The sequence below is a fragment of the Ovis aries genome, chromosome 5, assembly GCF_016772045.2.
Source record: "Ovis aries strain OAR_USU_Benz2616 breed Rambouillet chromosome 5, ARS-UI_Ramb_v3.0, whole genome shotgun sequence".
NCBI lineage: Eukaryota > Metazoa > Chordata > Mammalia > Artiodactyla > Bovidae > Ovis > Ovis aries.
The window spans coordinates 37,373,112-37,394,246 of NC_056058.1; the positions used below are offsets into that span (position 1 = coordinate 37,373,112).

Here is a 21,135-nt window from a genome sequence, read left to right on the forward strand (position 1 = left end):
CTGTGCTGGCCTCACCTGCCAGGATGGCCTGGGTACAGCCACAAGCCCCCCGGACAATGAACGACAGTACAGTGATGCCCGGAGAGAAGGGCAGGTCACCATGGTTCTGACCAGCTTTCAGCCTCCATGCTCATACAAGAGACCTTCTTGGTGGGTCAGAAGTCCCTGGGGGAAGACAGGACACAAGACTGTCTCCAGGTCCTGGCCTTTGACCTGTATTTCCTCCACAACGTCAAAAAAGCCTGCAGAGCCCACTCCAGTACTGGAATCATTTACTGATACAAACAGTGAATGGCTGGCCAAGATTTGGACCTGGTTTGGATATATTTGGGAGCTCCGTGTCCCCTCACTGCCTCCCTTCTCCCTCTCCATCTATCATCTGTATTGATGATTTTCAAACTTTCAGTCAGCAACCCACAGCAAGGAATCCATTTCACACTGGCAATTGCAAATATAAATAGCTGAAACAAAAACCTCAGTATTTCTATTCCAGTCTCTGCTAGTTCAAAATTTCAGAACACTGGCTACAACCCACATAACTGATTTCAAGTCTCATAAATGCATTGTGAGGTTTGTTTGTTTGTTTTTGGCCACACTGCTCAGCTTGTGGGCTTTTAGTTCCCCAATCAAGGATTGAACCCAGGTCCTCAGTGGTAAGAGCGCTGAGTTCTAACCACTGGATCACCAGGGAATTCCCAGTGACTCCTAGTTTTTAAAAATCTCCTCTACATAATTCACATGATTTTACATCCATACAGTACTCAGAAAGGACAGGGAAGGAACAAAGGGATTATTTTATACATTTTGAAGATCAGCCAGAAATTCATTGATGGAACTGAAATTTTTTTCCCCCATTGAATTGCAACTTCTGACTTCCTGATCTGCTCATGATGTCATTACTTATCATGTCCTTTTCTGTCCTATTAAAATCTCAGAAAGAAAGTGAAAGTGAAGTCGCTCAGTGGTGTCTGACTCTTTGAGACCCCATGGACTGTAGCTTCTCAGGGTTCCTACCAAAGGCTAGCTCAAGCTCAACTCCCACTGGGTCCCCAGGGACTGAATTTCCACAGCAGAGGTCCACCTTTGTACAAATCTCAGGGCATCTCCCAACCTGGAGATAATAACCATCGGTAAGCTTAGTTTGGAGAAGGCAATGGCAACCCACTCCAGTACTCTTGCCTGGCTAATCCTATGGATGGAGGAGCCTGGTGGGCTGCAGTCCATGGGGTTGCTAGGAGTCGGACACAACTGAGCGACTTCACTTTCACTTTTCCCTTTCATGCATTGGAGAAGGAAATGGCAACCCACTCCAGTTCTTGCCTGGAGAATCCCAGGGACGGGGGAGCCCGGTGGGCTGCCGTCTATGGGGTCGCACAGAGTCATACACGACTGAAGTGACTTAGCAACAAAAGCAGCAAGCTTAGTTTCTGGACCAGGTGAAATGGCTTCAGAAACGCCAAGCAATCTGTCTAATGGAAGGCATGATAGCAAGGAATAGGGAGCCTGGGTTCAGCTCCTGTGTTCTCTCACCTTGCCTGGCATGGTGAGATGTCTGGGAAATGTTATGATTTTTCACTCACTCACTAGTATTATACACGGTTCTATGAGAGGATTAGTTTACACCCTGAACACAGTGGGGCTGAGACTACACCCTAAATTCTCAATCATAATACGTGCAGAGCTCTAATAAGGACAACCAGAAGACCTAATATGGATCAGGATTTAAGTCACATGGACTAGGAACCAACAAATCCTCATTTCTAGTCACAGCCACCTGGTCTATTCCCCCAAAATCCAAGAGACATGATTATTTGAACAAATCAGACCATGTTTACAGCTCCTTTCCTCTTCCTCTACCATTATTCCCTCTATCTGCCCCCTTATGTTTGAAACAGAGCTAAGAACACAATGTTAACACTGCATGGATGGTTCATGCTTGTTTCTCCATCTTTTTTTTCTCCATCTTTAAAAAGGGATGGCTGCTACTTTCCTAGCATTTGAGCCTTTATTATTAGTCATCTCAAAGAGTTTTTAGCTCCTCCACCAATACCACTGTCCTTATCTAACCAAGTCAGTTAATTTTGCCTGAATATTTATGACACACCTACCGCCGAAGATGTAGGGAGAAAGGACGGTCCACAAGGTGCCATAGATAGCCTGAAGCCTGAGATGACTCTCTTGACCATGGCTTTGGCAGTTTTGAGCAGACAGGAGAGAGAAGGCCAGGTCTCCAGAAGTCAGGAGCCAGCAAGGATTGAACATCCACTTACCTGGGGGGCAGACACAGTCTGTCGGTGCTTCTCGAACTGTCCGGAGCTTGACTGGTCCCTCCAACTTCTGAATCAGGAAGAAAAGGGGGGAAAAATAAGGATGAGTTTCGGACAACATGGGGTAGAAGTGGAAAAATCAGCAAAAGCCAGTATGTGAAAGATCTACAGTGGTGGTGCTGGTGCTCTCAAGAACAGTTTTTAAACGATCATTAAATTCTATAGGCAGGTTTAGAATGGGAGGAGAAACAGAAATGAACACGAAGCAATTACTTGGGAGTCCTTGAATAGAAAGTGGCAGGTTTCTGCCTTGTAACTTTTTCAAATATAAATCCGGGAATGACAAAGGGACCTTCAGTCCCTGATATGAAGACAGGAGGCCAGAGCAGAGGGAGGCCAGGTAGGGTCAATCAAAACTTACTTCTGTAAGAGTTTTATAGTTTCTGGTCTTACATCAAGTCTTAATCTAAATTAATTAACCTTAATTAATCCACTTTTAGTGTATCTTTGTGTATGGTGTTAGGAAGTGTTCTAATTTCATTCTTTTACACAAAGCTGTCTAGTTCTCCCAGCACCACTTACTGAAGAGACTATCTTTTCTGCATTGTATATTCTTGTCTCCTTTGTCAAAGATAAGGTACCCACAGGTGTACAGATTTATCTCAGGACTTTCTATCTTGTTCCATTGGCCTATATTTTTGCTTTTGTGCTAATATCATACTATCGTGATGACTGTAGCTTTGTAGTATAGTCTGAAGTCAGGAAGGTTGGTTCCTCCAGCTCCATTCTTCTTTCTCAAGATTGCTTTGGCAATTCAGAGTCTTTTATGTTTCCATACTAATTGTGAAATTTGTTGTTCTAGTTCTGTGAAAAATGCCATTGGTAATTTGATAGGGATTGCACTGAATCTGTAGATTGCATTTAGTAGTAGGGTCATTTTCAATATTAATTCTTGATGGAAATGTAAATTGATACAGCCACTATGGAAGACTGTATGAAGACTCCTTTAAAAAGTAGGAGCAAAACTACCATATGACCCAGCAATCCCACTACGAGGCATATACCCTGAGGAAACTACAATTGAGACAGACACATGTGCCCCAATGTTCATTGCAGAACTATTTACAGTAGCTAGCTGGAGAAGGAAATGGCAACCCACTCCAGCGTTCTTGCCTGGAGAATCCGAGGGACGGGGGAGCCTGGTGGGCTGCAGTCTATGGGGTTACACAGAGTTAGACACGACTGAAGTGACTTAGCAGCAGCAGCAGGATATGGAAGCAACCTAGATGTCCATCAACAGATGAATGGATAAAGAAGCTATGATACATATATACAATGGAATATTACCCAGACATTAAAGGGAACACATCTGAGTCAGTTCTAATGAGATGGATGAACCTATAGCCTATTATACGGGGTGAAGTAAGTCAGAAAGAGAAAAACAAATATCATATATTAATGCATATATATGGAATCTAGAAAAATAGTACTGATGAACCTATTTGCAGGGTAGCAGTGGAAATGCAAACATAGAGAACAGACTTACGGATGTGGGAAGTAGGGAGGAAGGAGAGGGTGGGATGAATGGAGAGAGCATGGAAACATACACACTACCCTATGTAAAAGAGATAGCCAATGGGAATTTGCTGTATGACTCAAGGAACTCAAACCAGGGCTCTGTAACACCCTGCTGCTGCTGCTGCTAAGTCGCTTCAGTTGTGTCCAACTCTGTGCGACCCCATAGACAGCAGCCCACCAGGCTCCTCTGTCCCTGGGATTCTCCAGGCAAGAATACTGGAGTGGGTTGCCATTTCCTCCTCCAATGCATGAAAGTGAAAAGTGAAAGTAAAGTCGCTCAGTCATGCCCAACTCTTAGTGACCCCATGGACTGCAGCCCACCAGGCTCCTCCGTCCATGGGATTTTCCAGGCAAGAGTACTGGAGTGGGTTGCTATTGTCCTCTCTGCTGTAACACCCTAGAGGGGTGGAAAGAGGGTTGGAGGGAGTTTCATGAGTGAGGGGACATATGTGTACCCATGACTGATTCATGTTTCTTTATGGCAGAAACCAATACAATATTGTAAAGCAATTATCCTTCAATTAAAAATAAATAATTTAAAAAAAAGCTTACTCCTAATAGCTATCCCTGATCCAGAGACTGCCCCCATTGAACCTCAAGGAACCCCAGAGCCCCCTTGGCTGCAGCCCCTCTAGCCCATAGTTTTCAGACCCACTGGCTTAGGCTTAATGCAACCTGACGATATTTTCCTTCTTTCTTACCTTGGCCTAGGGAATCTGGTTTAGCACAATTTAACAAGAATCTCTACACATGCCCAGCCCTGTGCTACATTTGGCTGAAGGGAAAAGAATTACCATAGACATGTAATCAAAAGGCCCAGCTCTGCTACTATGACAAGTCACAGTACAGCCCTAGCATTATCATCACCTGATGTGAGGGCTGAATTATTGTCCCTGCATCACAGGCGACACAAGCTTGGAAAAACTAAGAAATTAATCCCCAACCCCATATCTGGATTTAGGGGAGTGAAGCAATGACCCATAATCCCAAAACTAGCCAAGACTCGAGTCTTGACAAGAATATACAAAGTATTAACCTTTTTCTTGGGGAAAACAAAACAACTTCCTAAACATAGAGCAAAGCAAATCCCAAATGTATTAACTTGAGTTAAAAATGCATACCACCACTAAAAGGGTTACTGAAGGTTCAAACCTTAAAATGTAATTTTCCTCAACAATAAAAATTTAAAAATGCAAGTACAAAGACCTGGAAAATAGCACAGCAAACAAACAAAACTGTAATTTTTAAATCACTGTTTTAGAGGAAGTAAGAAAGGCACTCTCAGATTTGAGCCCTTGACCACCAAGCCTGGAAGTTTCACACAAGAAGGGGCTAAACAGGGAATTCCCTGAAAGTTCAGTGGTTAGCACTCTTCACTTTTACTGCTGAGGGCCTGGGTTCAATCCTTGGTCAGGGAACTAAGATGCTGCAAGCCATGTGGCCACAGCCATCAATCAATCAATCAATCAATGGGGCTGAACAGCCCAGCACCAGGAGCCGGAGATAAAAAAACAAAAACAGGGTAGGCTCTGGTCCCTACAAAGCACTTTTCAAGTTCCACCTCCACTCCAACCTACTAGCCTCACCCTCACTTTCCAGATGGGCCACAAAGACTGAGATTGAAAAGAGCTGGAGTTAAGGTCAAGGTATAACTGGAGGATGTACAATTATGAACCTTTTTATCACAGGTGTTTGTGAAAACAGTACCACGACAAAACTTCTCTATCCTCCCCACACCATCCCCTCCCTCCCTCCCATCAACCAAAGGCCTTGGCTTGCCTCTTGGCCCCAGGTTCTCAGCTCCAGACTCCCACCTGTCACTCACTCCTGCTCAAACCTGACACCCTCTGCCTAGAACTGCCCACCTGGCTCAGAGCCACCCTGAGAGCAGCCTGGGTTGGCGGAGAACCTAAAGAAGTCTCCCCACAGCTGTCACAGTCTCCTACCAGGTAAGTGACACCAGCAGCAGCAGCAGACGCCTCTCCCACCCCCACCTCACCATGCCCACTGGACTCGGAAGCATCCCGGCCACGCCCATCCTCACTGAACTGGAATGCCACAGAAGCTGCCCTGTTGTAGGCACAAGACCAGGACCTCAGAACTCACTTTCCCCTCACTGTACTGGCAGGTACTATTACAGATTTCAAAATTCACTTGGACAAATAATCCAGCCTTTTAGTTTAAGCCAGTCAATTTGAACCAGAAGTTCTCATCTGTTTTTATCATTTCTAGAAAGACTAGAAACTACACTCTTTTTTCCTTTTTTTCAGTAACAAAAGAATTTAGTGCTAAAAAACAATTTGCTTTCAACAAGTGCCATCACATCTGGGCAGCTCCCTGATGGGAAGGGGACTTTATCAAATGCTGATAGGAAACACAATTACTTTTAAGCTACTCTTATCTTCAAACAAAAACTAAACAGAAACCTATTGAAGAAAGGGGGAAAAATGTATTGTTAAGGCCAGTAGATGGGGTCACAAATAACTGATTGAGTTTTTGTTTCGTTATTTATTCTAACTCCTTCTGTGCATCTGTTTTTCTGGATTAGATGGTGAATCTGCAAAATTTTATCTCTTAGTCCTCTACTCTTTCCCCATTTTAGAGTCCCTAACTCTGGAGTTGAAACAACCTGACTAGGAACAAAAAAGTGAAATGTCTGTATTAGAAACTCAATCCCATAATCTTTATTTCAATGCCTTTTCTTTAAATTCCTGAGAAAATCTTTTGTGTCCTGGTTTGTAAAAATGACTCAAAAGCCTCAACTTTTTATACGTACCCCAGCATCTGCAAACAATATGGTCTTGGTTTTACATATGCAAACAAGTCCTAACTCCAAAAGTAAATAAAGAATGAATTTCAGAGAAAAGACTCAAGACTTTGGGAGTTCCCTCCAAAAGAACTGAGAAGAACTTGGAGTTGGGGGAAGGGGTGGTGAGAGCTGGGAGAAAACTAATCAGGGAAAATCATGGTTTCCAAATTTTCAGATGGTAAAATTTATCAGTGATCTATTGAAGCATTAGTCTCAAACACTGCATCAGTTATTTGATCACATCCCTGAACAGCTGCCTTTTGATGAAATAAAGATTAATATACAAAAAGGATTATATTATATTTCTGCAAAGTGCTACAAATAAAGCCACAAAGGCATTCCTATCCTTTGACAGAAAATTCCTACTCTAGGAAATACATCCCAAGGAAATTAATCATTAGGAGTAAAAAAAATTATATTCATGATCTATTACACTGCAAAACAGGGGGTATATTTTAGAGAAGGATGATGAATCCCCATCATGAAACTGTCATATCTTCATGAAAAATCATTATGAAAACTATGTAGCAACACAGAAAAATGTTTATGATGCAATAAATAATGTTTACATCTGTGTAAAAATGCAGCCATGGGATGGCAGCAACTACCAAAATATCTGCCCGCTTGGATGTATGGATCATGGTGATTTACTTTTTAAAAAGTTTTTTCCACACTGTAATATCTTCTCAGTGGGGGGAAAAAAAATCCTGGGGAGGAGAAAAGCCAAAATGAAGCCCTAAAATGTCCTTGCCTCGTGCAATTTTTGAGTGACAGACATGATTCTGTCTTCTCAGGAAGCCCTAATTTCAGGATCAACCCTGATAAAACACACAGGCACCACAAACACCAGAGGAAGGCTTGCAGAAGATCAAAGTCCTGCTATAGTTACATCCTCTCTGCCTTCCTTCCAATCCCTGTAGGGAAGGGCCCATGGGTACATTCTTATAACCACCAGCAACTCAAGAGAGCAGCATATCCTGGTCTCTTTAACAGTCTTTTTAAACATCCCACCGTGATCATGACAATTTTGGTGATGATAAGGGTAACAAATATAAAGTATTATTACCATCGTTTATTGATTACTTATTATGAGCCAGGCACTGTGCCAACAAATGTTATCTTATTGAGTCCTCCCAAGAATCCCATGAAGCTAGGACAAGCTTTAGACTCATTTACAGATGGAGAAGGCAGTGGCACCCCACTCCAGTACTCTTGCCTGGAAAATCCCACGGACGGAGGAGCCTGGTAGGCTGCAGTCCATGGGGTTGCTAAGAGTCGGACACGACTGAGCGACTTCACTTTCACTTTTCAGTTTCATGCATTGGAGAAGGAAATGGCAACCCACTCCAGTGTTCTTGCCTGGAGAATCCCAGGGACAGGGGAGCCTGGTGGGCTGCTGTCTATGGGGTCGCACAGAGTTGGATATGACTGAAGCGACTTAGCAGCAGTAGCAGCAGCACAGATGAGAAAATTGAGACTCAGGGGAATGTAAGCGTCAGGACTGGACTAGAACCCTGGTATCGACTAACTTCAATCACAAAGTAAGACAACCTCTGTTTACAAGCACTTTTCATGTCTAATAAAAAAGAGTTGCTGTAAAAAATCCAAGCCATACAAAATGACAGCGACAGAAATTAGGTCAATATTTGCCAAAGACTGAGGGAGCAGGAGAAATGAAGCACAAAAAGACTCATGGAGGACCTGTGAGGTGAGAGAATTGTTCTGTATGGTGCTGGGATGATGGATGTACTCCATGCATTTGTCAAAAACTATTGGCCCATACATCACAAAGAGGAAACTTTAATGGATACAAATTTTTAAAAAATCAACTAGGATGTTGAAAAAGTCCAGGATGGAACGCAGACTGAGACAAATTAATGTAACTATATTAAAATTACATGATATAACCTCACTGAAAGTAGTTGGGGAAAAACGTGCAGTTGACCTGAGTCACTTTGCAAAATAGTGTTTCAGTTGAGAACTGTGAGCTGAAGACCAAAGATACTGCCTATAAAGGCAATACTCTGGTAGGTATAACTTTCACACAGGGGTATAGGGTGGCAATTTTGAAATTACTAGGCATATATATTGGGGTTGAGCAAATAAGTAGATAAACTATGGGTAATGGAGTCAGGTTTCTCACTGTCAGAGAAAGAAGTTACAAATAAGCAAATGGGGAAAGCTAAAATGAACAGTGTGGTGCTGGATTGGTCAGAGACATCACTATGAGGTCATGTTATGTTATATTCACAGACAGATGCATAGAGAAATAATTACAATTATGTGAGTATAAAAGAGTACACATGTACTCTTTGTGCCTTTGCCATTTGCAGAGAAGACCTATAACCAATGACTCCCTAGTAGCAATAAGCATATTCAGCACCCAGATCTTGGTTTCTAAATACCATTCTCCAATGAAAAGAACCATGACTCCTCAGAGAAATGACTGCTTCTAGAGCCAGGGCAGGAAAAATATAAGACAAGCATGGAGTATCTTGTAGTATCAAAAAATAAGGAAACGCTTTAAGGGTGGGGAGGGCAGGTACATCAAAGAAACAGGAGAAAGTGAAAGAATTCAGAATGGCCAAAGCTGGAACAATTTAAGCAACAAAATAAAGGATGTAGTATTGAATTAAAACCTAAATAACAGATTAAATACCCATGAGTCCATATTGATATAAATGATTGGGTAAATAAACAAATAGGGGCAAGAGACAAACCTTTCTTACAGAAGAATTCTAAGTACTATAGGTAGATACTTCTGTCTCCAGTAGGTAGAGCTAAATTCCCCTCTCCTTGAGTATGGCCTGGACTTAGGAACTTAATTCCAAAATGTAGAGTAGGAAAAGGAAAACAGTAAGTTTATAATGGAGAAATCTAGCATATACCGCTTTAATCAAGTGACCAAGGTTAATGTCAACAGTGATAGGTCATGTTGACATCACAGACCACTGACATGATGTTGTGACAATGGTAATCCACCCGATTGGATTTTCCCCAAATACTCAGAACTCAGTCTAATCATGAGAAGCATCACACTAGTCCAAATTGAGCGACATTCTACACAATACCTGACCAATATGCCTTCAAACTGTCAAAGTCATAAAAAACAAGAAAAGACTGAGCAGGCGTCATAGGTTGGAAAGCTAAGACAACTAAATGCAATGTGGTCTCCTGGATGGGGTCCTGGAATAGGAGAAGAACATTAGAAGAAAAACTGGCGAGAAGAGCTAAATGCAGTCTGTGGTTCACTTAAAAAATGGGTACAGATCCTTGGTGGTCCAGTGGTTAAGGCTTCATCTTGCAATACAGGAGGTGCAGGTTGGCTCCCTGGTGGGGGAGCTAAGATTCTAAGATCCCACATGCCTCAGGGCCAAAAAACAGACTGTTAACAACAGAAGCAATATTGTAACAAACTAAATAAAGACTTAAAAAAAAAAAAAAGGGTAACAGAATTACAGTCACTTGCCACTGATTGTCGGAGAAGGCAATGGCAACCCACTCCAGTACTCTTGCCTGGAAAATCCCACGGGTGGAGGAGCCTGGTAGGCTGTATAGTCCATGGGGTCGCAAAGAGTCAGACACGACTGAGTGATTCACTTTCACTTTTCACTTTCACGCACTGGAGAAGGAAATGGCAACCCCCTCCAGTGTTCTTGCCTGGAGAATCCCAGGGACTGGAGAACCTGGTGGGCTGCTGTCCATGGGGCTGCACAGAGTCGGACACGCCTGAAGTGACTTAGCAGCAGTAGCAGCAGCAGCCACTGATTGTGGCTCAGCTGGTAAAGAATCCACCTGCAATGTGGGAGACCTGGGTTCAATCCCTGGGTTAGGAAGATCCCCTGGAGAAGGGAAAGGCTACCCACTCCAGTATTCTGGCCTGAAGAATTCCATGGGCTGTACAGTCCATGGGATCACAAAGAGTAGGACACAACTGAGAAGCTTTCACTCACTACTGATTAGGATATAACTTTGCTATTTTCTGTAACAGATTATTGTTTTTTAAAAATTAAGACAAAACTCACATAGCATAAAGTTAACCATTTTAAGGTGAAAAATTAACTGGCCTTTAGGGAATTTATAATGTTGGGCAGCCACCACTTTTATGGAGTTCCATCTAGTTCCAACATATTACCATTACTCCAAAAGGAAATCCTGTGCCCATCAAGCAGTAGCTTCCCTTTCCTCGCTCCTTTCAGTCACCAATCTGCTTTCTATCTCTATGGACTGACCTAATTTTGATGTTTCACAGAAATAGAATCACACAACATGTGACCTCTTGTGTCTGGCTTCTTTCACTTACCAAAACGTTTTTGAGATTCATTCACTTTGCATCATGCGTCAGTACTTTGTTCCTTTTACAGCTTAATAGTACTATAGTACTACATTTGTATATACATACCACACTTTGTTTATCCATATATTCTGTGATGATCATGTGGGCTGTTTCCACCTTCTGGCTCTTGTCAGAAGTGCTGCTATGAACATAAGTATAAGTGCATGTACTGTTTGAATACTTTAAAATTCTTTTGGGTGTATATTTAGGAGTAGAATTGCTGGGTCATATAGTAAGTCCATATTTAACAATTTGAAGACCCACCAAAATTTTCCACAGTGGCTGAACCAATTAACATTCCCACCAGCAGTGTATGAAGATCCATTCTCACTAACAAATCGTAATGGATGTGAAATGGTATCTCATTATGGGTTTGACTTGCATTTCCCTAATGACTAATGATGCTGAGCACCTTTCCATGTGCTTGCTGACTATCTGCATATCTTGTTTGAGGAAATGTCTGTTCAAGCTGCTTGTCCATTTTTACATTAGGTTTTTTGTCTATTGTTGAGCTATAAGAGTTCTTTACATATTTAGATACTATACCCTCATCACATATACTTTGCAAATATATTCTCATATAATAGATCCATTCTTGATCAGAATTCTAACTGTCTCCAACTGAACCACAATATGAGAGTGTGAAACGTACCCTGAAAACTAGAGGTGATGAGAGAGGTCCATGGCTTCATGCTGGCCTTCACATGAGTCTTTTGTTTTTCACACTAGTTTTTATTGAGATCTTTCTAGATGAATAGTAGGTTATTGTTACTCATGAATTTGACCTGGTTCTTTTTAGTTAATAGCAATCATATTCATTTTCCACTGTTGCATAACAACTTTCCACCAAATTAGAAGTTTTTAAAAACAAAAATTTACTATCTTAATAGTTTATGAGATCAGAAGTCTAGACACAGATGAACCTGGTTCTCTGCTCAGGGTCTCAAAAAGCTAAAATCAATGTGTCACTCAGTGCTTCTGCACCTCTGGGTCCTCTTTCAAGTTCTTGTGGTTCCTTGTGGTCTGAGGCCTCCAGCCCTTGCTAACTGCTGGCTAGGGGCTGCTGCCAGTTCCTTGCCATGTGGTCCTGTCCACAAACCCTTTCATGCTTCAGGGAAGGGTCCAATCTTTTTTAAGGACTCACCTAATTAAATTAACTCAGACCCAGGATAAACTTTTAAATTAACCCAGTTAACTGATTAGTAACTCAATCATAGGTTGAGTAACTCAGTCTTATCATCATAATCACAGGTTCTGCCTACACTCCTGGGGAGGGACTCATACAAAGTGTGTACAACAAGGAATGGTAATCTTAGGAGCAGTCTTAGAATTGTGCCTTCCAGAGTATTGCATCACATTTAAATTTTTACTTTTGACAAATGTACTATGGTTCTGTGGGATTTGCAAGTAGTGCTAGTGGTAAAGAACTCACCTGCCAATGGAGGAGACATAAGAGATGTGGGTTCAGTCTCTGGGTTGGGAATAGCCCCTGAGGATGGCATGGTAACCCACTCCAGTATTCTTGCCTGGAGAATCCCATGGACAGAGGAACCTGGTGGGCTACAATCCAAAGGGTTGCAGAGTCGGACACGACTATAGTGACTTAGCATGCATGCACTATGGTTATGTATTCACGTACAATGATTCTGGTGGTGGTTTAGTTGCTAAGTTGTGTCCAACTCTTGTGATCCTGGGGACTATAGCCTGCAACGTTGCTCTGTCCATGGGATTCTCCAGGCAAGAATACTGGAGTGGGTTGCCATTTCCTTCTCCAAGGGATCTTCCCGACCCAGGAATCGAACCCTGGTCCCTTGCATTGCAGGCAGATGACCAACTGAGCTATGAGGGAAGCCCACAATATTTCTACATACATCTAAAATTATTCTAAAAAATCTTTAAAGCTATATCACGGCTTTCTACTTCTAGGCAAGATGGAGTAGGAATGATTAGACTTACCCTCCTGCCTAAAACAATGTCAAAAATCCAAATAACAACAACAACAAATCCCACAAACAAAATATATGAAGCAATGGTTTTGAAGATATTGAGATAAAGCAAGGAAGGAGAATGATCCTCCAAGACACAGAAAAAAAAAAACAAAACTACTCTGGCTTCTTGCCTGGAAAGAGTTTTCTAGGCTGTGGCACAAGAAGAAGAGTGGAACCTGGCATCTAGGAGTCCAGGGATACCAAGGTAGCTAGAGTTTGCAGAACAAAGGGCCTGGTAGGTGAGAGCCGCTCACAGAGAACCACAGAAACCGTCAAGCATCTTTACTGGGTATTCAGCAGAGGGCACGTGTGTGTGAAGAGACAACCTGAGGTAAGGAAAGGATTAGAGGGAACAGTGCCCAGGTCTCACGTGGGGCTGGGAAGAGCACTGGTTATGACACTGAGCAGGGGACCAAGAAGGGTCCTGCCTCAGGGGTAGGGGATAATCAGCTCTACACTAAATGTAGCTCTGATTCCACCTAATGGATTTTAAAAACAAAACCCCCAAAGATTAAACTATTTCCAAGTAACAACTATGACCTAACAAAGCTCATGAATATTGGTAGAAAAACAAAAATATCCAGCACCTAGAGAGGTAAAACTCATAATGTCTGGCATATAACAAGAAATTACCAGCAGGAAAAATAGGCCCCATAATAAGGAGAAAAAATCAGTTAATTGAGAACGACCCACAACTGCCATAGTACACAAAGACCTTAAAACAAGGATTGGAACTGTGTGGTCTATGTTCAAAAAGTTAAGTGGAGACATCAAAGATATTAAACAACCTAAACTGAAATTCTAGAGATGAACACTATGATGTCTGAGTTGGAAAACAGGTCAGAAAGGATTAATTGGAAGGAATGATGCTAAAGCTGAAACTCCAGTACTTTGGCCACCTCATGCGAAGAGTTGACTCACTGGAAAAGACTCTGATGCTGGCAGGGATTGGGGGCAGGAGGAGAAGGGAATGACAGAGGATGGGATGGCTAAATGGCATCACTGACTTGATGGACATGAGTTTGAGTGAACTCCAGGAGTTGGTGATGGACAGGGAGGCCTGGCGTGCTGCAATTCATGGGGTCGCAAAGAGTCGGACACGACTGAGCGACTGAACTGAACTGAAACATTGCAGAGGAAAAGATTAGTAAACAGTAATAGAAACTACCCAAAATGAACACAGAGAGAAAGAATTATTTTAAAAAGAAAGTATGTCAGTGAGTTTTGGATTCAAGTGGCCTTATGTGTATGTAGTTGGAGTTCCACAAAGGAGAGGAGAAAAAAGCATCTGAAGAAGAAATGGCCAAGAAATTTTTCAAATTTTGAGGAAAACTATAAACTCACAGATTCAAGAATCTTAATAAAACTTAGGCAAAATTGACACGAAGGAAACTACACCAAGGCATAACATAATTGAATTGCTTAAAACCAGGGATAAAAAGAAAGTCTTAAAAGCACCTCCCAAAAAAGAGACATACTATATGAACAAATGAAGCTTGCATATACTGCTGCTGGGAACGTAAAATAATAAGATGGTCTTGAACAAGAGTTTGGCAGTTTCTTAAAAAGTTAATCTCACATCTACCAGACAATGAACCATTCTACTCCAAGGTATTTATACCCAAAAGAAATGAAAGTACACTCCATACAAAGACTTGTCCATGAATGTTCACTTTATTTGTAATAGTTTCCAACTGAAATAATCCAAATATCCACTCACAGGTGAAAGCAATAAAAAATTGTGGTTCAGTTCAGTTCAGTCACTCAGTTGTGTCCAACTCTGCAATCCCATGAATTGCAGCACGCCAGGCCTCCCTGTCCATCACCAACTCCCAGAGTTCACTCAAACTCATGTCCATCGAGTCGGTGATGCCATCCAACCATCTTATCCTCTGTCGTCCCCTTCTCCTCCTGCCCTCAATTTTTCCCAGCATCAAGTTCTTTTCAAATGAGTCAGTTCTTTGCATCAGGTGTCCGAAGTATTGGAGTTTCAGCTTCAACATCAGTCCTTCCAGTGAACACCCAGGACTGATCTCCTTTAGGATGGACAAATCCATATAATAATAGTAACAGAAAAGAACGAACTAACAATGTATGCAAAAATATCCAAGAAAGAGTCAGTAATCATACTGAAAGAAACCAGATTCCTCTCCCCACCCCCAAAGAATGCATACTGTGTGATTCCATTCATATAAAAATCTTACAAAAAGGAAAACTAATCAATTGTGAAAAGAAATCAGCAATACCTGGATGGCAGGTGGGAGAGAATGGAAGGGAGAGAATTCAAGGAAGAAAGAGGAAAAGTTTTGAGGGTCATGGGCTTGGGCGTGTTCACTATCTTGACTGTGGAGATGATCTCACAGGTGTATACATGTGTCAAAATGCAGCAAATTATACATTTCAAATATATGGAGTTCACTACATGTCACATATGACCTAACAAAAGCCAGAGGACAAGGATGCCTAGGTCCTTGGCTCCCACAGGCTTGGCTGGCTGGCGGGGCAGGAATCCTGGGCTCAGGAGGTATCCTTTCACCATCCTCAGCTTCAGCTTCCACCACGGTGCCAGGTAAACATCCTGGCAGAGCCAGGTAAAGACAATGAGAACATCTAGCCCAACCCAGGCATTTGGCAGGAGCTCAGAAACTTTTCTCTAAAGAATGTGAGTTTAATGAGTGACTTTCATTGGCATGCTGAATGACTCTTATAAACCACATTGGCAAACATTTCCTCAAGGGTCCTTGTTCAGTCCCAAAATACATAAGTGTGTTTTGAAAGGTGTGGTTTGCAAACAAAATGCAAGTCTCCAGGAATTGTTAATTCATGTTCCCATTCATTATTTTCCAAAGACACACACATCACTTCCCATCAGAACCCCTCTTCTAAGGTTCATTACACCAGCGTGACAGAAAGAAATCCCACCGCCTATGTGAGCTATGTGAGGGGGATGAACAATTTCCATCATGGCTTCGTTTTTTTTTTTTTCCTTTTTGGCCACACTGTGTGCCTTGTGGGGTCTTTAGTTCCCCAACCAGGGAATGAACCCGGGCCCTTGGCAGTGAGAATGTGGAGTCCTAGCCGCTGAACCACCAGGGAGTTCCTTCCATCATGGCTTCCGGTATGTTGAAGAGAGCACTCGACTGCTCCCACGCGGGGCCTCCAAGCCTTCTCCACACCCCCGCACTGGGCTCCACCTGTTCTTGCTGACCCCTGCCCTCTTGATCCTGTCCTTAGTGCACATCTGGCATTTCTTGTGTCAAGTCTAATTAGATGCTGGTGGGTTGAATCATGTCCCCTGCCAAAATTCATGTGTTGCAGTCCTAACCCCCCAGTGCTTCAGAGTGTGTCTACATTTGTGATGGGGTTTTTAAAGAGATAATTAAGTTAAAATGAATCTATTATAATGGCCCTGATCCAATATGACTGGTGTCCCCTTAAGGAGAGGAGATTCAGACACATATACACACAGAAGGAAGACCATGTGAGGACCAGGGAGAAGACGGCCATCCAAGGAGAGAGGCCCCAGGAAGAACCAGCCTGCTGACGTGTGGATCTCAGACTTCTAGCCTTTAGGATGATGAGAAAGGAAACATCTGTTCTTTCCCCCACCCTGACTCTGGTAATTTGTTAGGGCAGCACCAGTACACTAAAACAGATGGGGTGCCCTCTCTTACCCCTGCCCCTGCCCCATTCCACTTCCCCACTATCCCCAAGTGCATGGAAGTGAGAGGAGGCAGGGAGCAGGGAGCAGGCTGAAAGGACACTGACTGCCAGGCAGACTGAGACGTTTTCACCTTATGAGCCCACAGGTGATGAGAGGCATGGAGGGTTGGTGGGGGTGAGGGGAGGGAGACATCCTTGAGAATATTTAAGAAGAAGAATGGGAAGAATGATCAGTAGCCAGACCTGTCTGGGGCATGGACTCAGGGAGCACTAATTAAACAAAAGCCCAGGAAGACATCAGCAGCAGAACCTGGATCGGCTGGGCTGAGTGATACTATGGGGCTTCTTCCAGGTCAGCTCATTCACGGCCACTCCTAAGGTGTGAGCTTCATCACAGGAGCTGGAAGGAGGAGGAGGAATTGTCCCCAGGGAGGATGTGACGCTGAGGTTAGCAGCCCTGGCAGCCCCGTAGCTAGGATTAGCCACGCAGGGAGGAGGTAAGGAGGGCAGTGCTGGCCCCTCACCACCTCGGGAAGCCCAGGGAAAGGGCCTTACTCCATGTTCCCAGAAACGTAGTGAAGCAGACACCATCACCCTCTTTCCAGAGGAGGAAGCTGAGGCTTGGAAAAGTTGACTGATTTGTCCCAGGACACTGTGGTCAGTTTAGAGGCAGCTCCAGGCTCAAACCCAGGTCTCCCAGCTCTGAAGCAATGGCTTGAGTTGTGCCAGGCTTCCAGGTGGGACAACTTCTGTGGGGAGGCAAGAGGTTACATTGGTCTAGCCCTTCCCGCTTCCTTCCCAGCTCCCGTGTGCATATATGTAGGAAAAAGGCAAGTTAGCCAAGATGGCGTGGTCATGCCCTCTCGCCCCACGTGCTCTTGCCCCATGTTTTGTGAATAGTGATTATGTAACAGCTGAGATGACTTATAGCATTGCATGTGTGATATGAGACACTTGCTTGGCCACAGGCTACTTTTGTTCTGTAAGCATATATAAGTTCCACCTGGAAAGCCCTGAGGATGTTATTTTAGGAGAGGTTATGTTATGAGAGGTCATGTTATGTCTGCTGCTACGGCTGCTTTGCCAGCCCAGAGAAAATAAACATGCCTGCAGTTCCTATGGCTCTTCGAGTTTTCTTCCAGTTTCCCTGTTTCCACCTTGCCTATCCTGGGTTCAGCAAACAGTGCGCACAGTGAGATATAGCAAGAAATTGGCGTAGTAGGCATGATCAGCGAGACAACATAACATCTGCATATGTGTATACACACGCTCATACATACCCCCACACACGCACACATTCACATTCATGTACATACTTAGACACATATGTGCACTCACATGTATGCACACATAGGCAGCATGCTCACACGTGTGCACACTTGCTCATACACATACACACCCATACACATGCACACTCTCAGGCTCTCCCAGTCCTTGCACTGGCTCACCCTCACACACACACACACACACACACACACATCCCAGTGCTGTGTGAACTTGTCCTTCATTCATCTGAACCAAAAGATGGGTGTGAACACAAGATGCTAACAGCTCATACATCACACAAAAAGGCACAGTTATGTAAATGGACAGACCCTGGTTTTTGTGTGATGATCCTCCTTGGAGGCCCAGGTTAAGTATTGATAGATTTTATTTAAATTGTCTTCTGAAAACACCAGAATTCTAACTACTTTATGGTTTATTTCACAACGTAAAGTTGGAAGCAAATTCTGTTTTAAAAGTTCACATTACCTATTGGAAGGTACTCCCACGTCCCCGATTTTGTGACTACATCAGAAAAACAAAGGTTTTCTCATTTACCAATATGAATCGAAACAGATATGTGTGAGGCCTCTTAACTCACTGGTTTAATCATGAGCATTTGGAGTACCTGTGCCATACTGCATATTCATGAAAGCAGACTAACTTATTAATTAAAGCAAACTTATTGGGTGTTTGAGAGCCCTTTCACAATGAAAATCCATCTAATAATTTTCATGAATAATTATATTTTTATTGTGATCAAAACTGAAATTTGTAATTTAAATGGAAAAATCTCATTTTGCTCAAAGGAGAGACTGAAAAAAATGGGGCAATGAAACTAATGCAGTCTGCTTTTCTTCAACAACCAAGTCACATTTCACATCACTGACTCAGAGACTGGACATGTTGACACCTTTTTCTGTTCTGTGTGTCCTTAACAGGATGGCAGAACCCCAGTGGTAAAAAGATCTTAAGATCGTGCTTGTAACCACAGGACCTCCTGTCCAATTAGCAGACAAAGACATTCCTTCTGGATTCAGTCAAAGAAAGTATTCCAACAAAAAGAACCATTTTCAGGATGTATACGATGTGTTGAGCTCTTCAGACATATCAACTGGTTTAATCCCCACAGAAACCTTATGAGGCAAATACAGTAATCCCCATTTAGCAGATGAGCAAACTGAGGTTTAGAAAAACAACCATCTACCCAAATCTGCACATCTGGGAGGGCATCCCTGGTGGCTCAGTGGTAAGGTATCTGCCTGCCAAAGCAGAAGACGCAGGTTTGATCCTCCGCAGGAAGACTCCTGGGAGAAGGAAATGGCAACCCATTCCAATATTTTTGCATGGGAAATCCCATGATCAGAGAAGCCTGATGGGCTACAGTCCATGGGGTTGCAAAAGAGTTGGATACAACTCAGCGGCTAAACAACAACACCACCACAGCTGGGAAATGGCAGAATTCAGATGTGAACCCAGTTCTGCTTAAAGCTAAAGTATTCCCTGCTGCTCTACATATCAAACACCTGCAGAGGATGTCCACACTGACAGGAAAAGCTAAGGTATCATTTCCCTGGGGGGCTGCTGTGAGGCTGCAGAAAGGGTGCAGAGCTGGGATTCAGTCAGGTCATCCAGGCTTGGGTGTACACTGCCACTCCCACCTGGAGTTGGTCACTGCCCCTTCTGGGAGACTGAAGCTTGTGTAGCAGGGCTTGGGATGGGGCTGTTAAGAAATACCACAAGAACAAATATGTGAACCTCTGTCCAAGGTGTACACCGGAAGGCCCTTAACCATTTCCCCTGTAGCCTCCAGAAGTACATAGACATGCCTTTCTTTAAAACTATATCTACAAGGAATTCTCTGGCAGTCCAGTGGTTAGGACTCTGAGCTTTCATCACTGAGGGTCTGGGTTCGATCCCTGGTCAGGGAACTAAGATCCCACAAGTCACGCAGTATGGCCAAAAATAAATAAATAATGTGTGCTTAGTTACTCAGTCGTGTTCGACTCTTTGCAGTCCCATGGACTGTAGCCCACCAGGCTTCTCGGTTCATGGGATTCTCCAGGGAAGAATACTGGAGCGGGTTGCCATGCCCTCCTCCAGGGGATCTTCCCGACCCAGGGATCAGACCTAGGTCTTCTGCATTGCAGGTGGATTACCATCTGAGCCAAAATAAATAATAAGATAAAATAAAATCCGGTAGGGCAGACATAGTACTTTTTAAAAATTATATCTGCAAACTTATTTTTTTCTCCCAATGGTTGGTGCTTAGTACTGAAATATGTTTCCAGATATGATGAAGGGCTGCTTTCTAAATGCCTGTGTCAACAAAGGTTAATCCTGATTCTACACATGGAGAAATCAATTGGAGAAGAGCTGGAGGTCGTGTGTGGCCTATGGAGAAGTTTACCAAATACTGTTACATTTGTTCACAGAATTAGAAATTGCATCGCAGACGGAGTGCAGTGCCCAGCTCCGCACAGCACTGCTTAAGGACGATTCTGCACCAAATCAACAAATGAGCCTAATTCTGAAATGAAATCTTCAGAGTTCTTCCAAATCTTATTTTCAGGCTTCTTTATCATTTGCTTTTTGCTTTGGCTTTCAACAACAACAGACGTAACTGACATAAAAGCTCAACCGAAAGACAGATTGAATCCACTTTTCCCATCATAAAACTTGAAGCCTGATTTAACAATATGATTTAAATTTGATATAACAAAATCATTTGATTTAACAGTTTGGGAATTCCATAGGAGGATAAACATGTACGTCACGGACAAACTTGGACATTTCAAAATCAAGACAAAATACAAAGCCCTAAAAATAATCCTCTTTAGGCAGTTGCTCTACATCATAAAAAATAATAGAAGTAAGACGCCTTCCCCACAAAACCATCAGCTGTACTGTACCAACAAAGGTGCGGACTGGCCTAGATATCCTGTTATTAGAGGGATATAGATTCCACCTATGAAATCCTATGTGGTCATGACCACAAGGACCGCACAGCACTTGGAAAAATGTTTTTGATAAAAAGGTTAAAATACACAGAGGCAAGGTGTAATCAGTGTGCACACTTAGAGATATATGAATCTGTACATCCAAACAAAGACTGGAGAAAATCATGCAAAAGGTTACATAGCCCTTGTTTTAGGGTGGTGGGATCATCAATAACATTAACCATGTTAGAATAGCATACATCTTGGTTATTTAAATTTAAAAAAAAAAAGG

The 21,135-nt window shown here is 42.9% G+C and overlaps 1 protein-coding gene across 1 annotated transcript in view; it reads right to left on the reverse strand.

Annotated features, from left to right (window-relative positions):
* The window catches only part of COL23A1 (collagen type XXIII alpha 1 chain), a 380,991-nt gene that overhangs the window by 351,771 nt on the left and 8,085 nt on the right, over window positions 1-21,135 (reverse strand). Inside the window, exon 2 of the mRNA XM_042250383.2 lies at window positions 2,271-2,337. Within this exon, the coding sequence (XP_042106317.1) occupies window positions 2,271-2,337 (67 nt within the window). The remainder of the gene's footprint in view (window positions 1-2,270; window positions 2,338-21,135) is intronic.